Genomic DNA, 3117 nt, shown 5'->3' with positions numbered 1-3117 from the left:
CACAAAGAAAACACAAACTGAGGGAATTCTGGAGATGGAAAATCTGGGTAAGTGAACAGGAACTACAGATGCAAGCATCACCAAAGGAATACAAGAGATGAAGATAGAATCTCGGGTGGTGTGGATACTATAGAGGAAATAGATTCATTGATAAAAGTAAATGTTAAACCTAAAAAAATCCCTAATATAAAACATTAGGAAATCTAGGACACTATGACAAGATCAGACATAAAAATAATAGGAATAGCGGAAGGAAAAGAATTCCTGCTCAGGGGCTTGGAGGCTGGCTGTGGTGCAATGACCATGCTCCGGGCCTTCACCTGCGACGATCTGTTCCGCTTCAACAACATTAACTTGTATCCACTTACAGAAACGTATGGGATTCCCTTTTACTTGCAGTACCTTTCCCACTGGCCAGAGTATTTCATTGTTGCAGAGGCACCTGGCGGAGAACTAATGGGTTATATTATGGGCAAAGCAGAAGGCTCAGTAGCTAAGGAAGAGTGGCATGGACAGGTCACAGCCCTGTCTGTTGCCCCTCAATTCCGCCGTCTTGACTTGGCTGCTAAACTTCTGGAGTTTCTAGAGGAGATTTCAGAAAGAAAAGGTGGATTTTTTTTTGTCTTTGTAAGAGTGTCCAATCAAGTTGCAGTCAACATGTACAAGCAGCTGGGCTACAGCATCTACAAGACAGTCATAGAGTACTACTCAGCCAGCAATGGGGAGCCTGACAAGGATGCCTATGATATGAGGAAAGCACTTTCCAGAGACACTGAGAAGAAATCCATCATACCATTACCTCATCCTGTGAGGCCCAAGGACATTGAATAACCATAGGCAGTGGTTCTTAGGCAGGTGTTCCAGACAAGTTTGTGGACATATTATTTTCATAGGGTGATCTTGGAACTCTATTAGGAGGAAAGTAATCATTTAGGTCTTAAAGAATTCATGATAAAATAGAGGTTATACACTTACTTCAAATCTCATTGTTTCAATGAGTAATAGCATACATGTTCAAACTGTTTGCCACAGTAAAATTCAATCAAGGCAGCTAAGTCAGAAGGACACATTTTCATTATCATGGTTGACAGTATGCAGTACATGCCAAGGAAAGACTCCCTTCCTCCTCCTAAATCCTGTGCCTGAGAACCACTGCTGCACACACACACACACACACACACACACACACACACACACACACACACATATATATATAAAATTTTGTATTGAATTGCTAATTGAAGCTTTAAAAGCATATATGAAATGTATAAATCTGAGATGTATAGTAAAATACATTGTTGACTATGAAAAAAAAAAAAAAGAATTCCTGCTCAAAGGCCAGAAAAATATTTAACAAAATCATAAAAGAAAATGTCCTCAACCTAAAGGACATAGCTTTAAACGTACAAGAGCTTATGGAATACCAAATATACTGAACCAGAAAAAAAAATTCTCCTTGCTACATAATAATCAAAAAACTAAACATACAGAATAAATAAAGAATATTAAAAACTACAAAGGGAAAAAAAAAAACCAAAGTAACATATAAAGGCAAACCTATCAGAATAACACAGACCTCTCAATGGAGATTCTGAATGACTAAAGGGCCTGGACAGATGTCTTACAGACTCTAAGAGACCACAGATACCTGCCCAGACTTTTATACCCAGCAAAACTTTCAATCATCATAGATGGAGAAAACAAGGTATTTTCATGACAAAGTCAAATTTAATCAATATCAATCCACAGATTCAGCCCTATAGAAGGTAGAAGGAAAACTCCAACCCAAGGAAGTTAGCTACATCCACAAAAACACAGGCAGTAAATAATCCCATACCAGTAAAACCCAAAGAAGGGAAACATACACACACCAACAACGACACCAGCAACAACAAAAATAACAGGAATTAAAAATCATTGGTTACTAATATCTCTCAATATAAATGGATTCAATTTACCAATAAAAAGATACAGGCTAATAGAATGAATATAAAAACAGGATCCATCCTTCTGCTGCATACAAGAAACACATCTAAACATTAAAGACAGACATTATCTCAGAGTAAAGGATTGGAAAAAGATTTTCCAATCAAATGGACCTAAGGAGAAAGCTGGTGTAGGTATCCTAATATCTAACAAAATAGACTTTAAACAGAAATTAATCAAAAGAGATGGAGAAAGACATTTCATATTCATCAAAGGACAAATCCACCAAGATGATGTTTCAATTCTGAACACCTATGCCCCAAATAAAGGAGCACCCACATTTGTAAAAGAAACATTACTAAAGCTTAAATCACATCTCAAACCCCATACATTTATAGAGGGAGACTTCAACACCCCACTCTCACCAATGGACATGCCATCCAGACAGAAACGAAACAGAGAAGTAACAGAACAGATTTTATGACTCAAATGAACCTAACAGACATTCACAGAACATTTCACCCAAAGAATATGCCTTGTTCTTAGCACCTCATGAAACCTTCTCCAAAATTAACCACATACTTGGTCACAAAGCAAATGTTGTTTTGGTGTGTGTGTGTGTCATTTTTTTTTTATTAAAATATCATTTTTTATCTTATGTACCAATCCTAGTTCCCCTTCCTCCTCTCCTCCTGCTCCCCATACTTTCTCCCTACTCCACCTCCCATCTACTCCTCAGAGAGGGTGAGGCCTCCCATGGGGAGTCAATAAAGTCTGTCACTAACTTGAGGCAGGATCAAGGCCCATCCCATGTATCTAGGCTAAACAAAGTATTCCTCCACAGGGAATGGGCTCCAAAAAGCATAAGTCTCAACAGACACAAAATTGGAATAACTCCTTATATCTTATCAGATCATTATGGCTTAAAGTCAGAGTTCAACAACACAAACTACAGAAAACCTACAAACTCATAGAAACAAAACAATTCTCAGCTGCATTACTACTGGGTCAAGGAAGAAATAAATAAAGAAACTAAAGACTTTCTAGAATTCAATAAAATGAATTCACAACATACCCAAATTTACGGGACACAATGAAAACAGTGTTAAGAGGAAAGTTCATCGCACTAAGGGCCTGCATAAAGAATTTGGAAAAAAAAAATCTCATACTGGTGACTTAACAGCACACCTA

At 37.6% G+C, this 3117-nt stretch overlaps 1 protein-coding gene across 1 annotated transcript; it reads left to right on the top strand.

Moving 5' to 3' along the window:
- Window positions 1–278: 278 nt before the first annotated feature.
- Window positions 279–1060, top strand: LOC127225569 (N-alpha-acetyltransferase 20-like). The gene has a single exon (XM_051189070.1). The coding sequence runs from the start codon at window positions 298–300 to the stop codon at window positions 829–831; it is 534 nt and encodes a 177-aa protein (XP_051045027.1). The 5' UTR covers window positions 279–297; the 3' UTR covers window positions 832–1060.
- Window positions 1061–3117: the final 2057 nt, after the last annotated feature.

The sequence above is a fragment of the Phodopus roborovskii genome, unplaced genomic scaffold (genome assembly GCF_943737965.1).
Source record: "Phodopus roborovskii unplaced genomic scaffold, PHOROB, whole genome shotgun sequence".
Classification (NCBI taxonomy): Eukaryota; Metazoa; Chordata; class Mammalia; order Rodentia; family Cricetidae; genus Phodopus; species Phodopus roborovskii.
The sequence above is the reverse complement of the archived record's forward strand: the minus strand, read 5'-3'. Positions and strand labels throughout refer to the sequence as shown.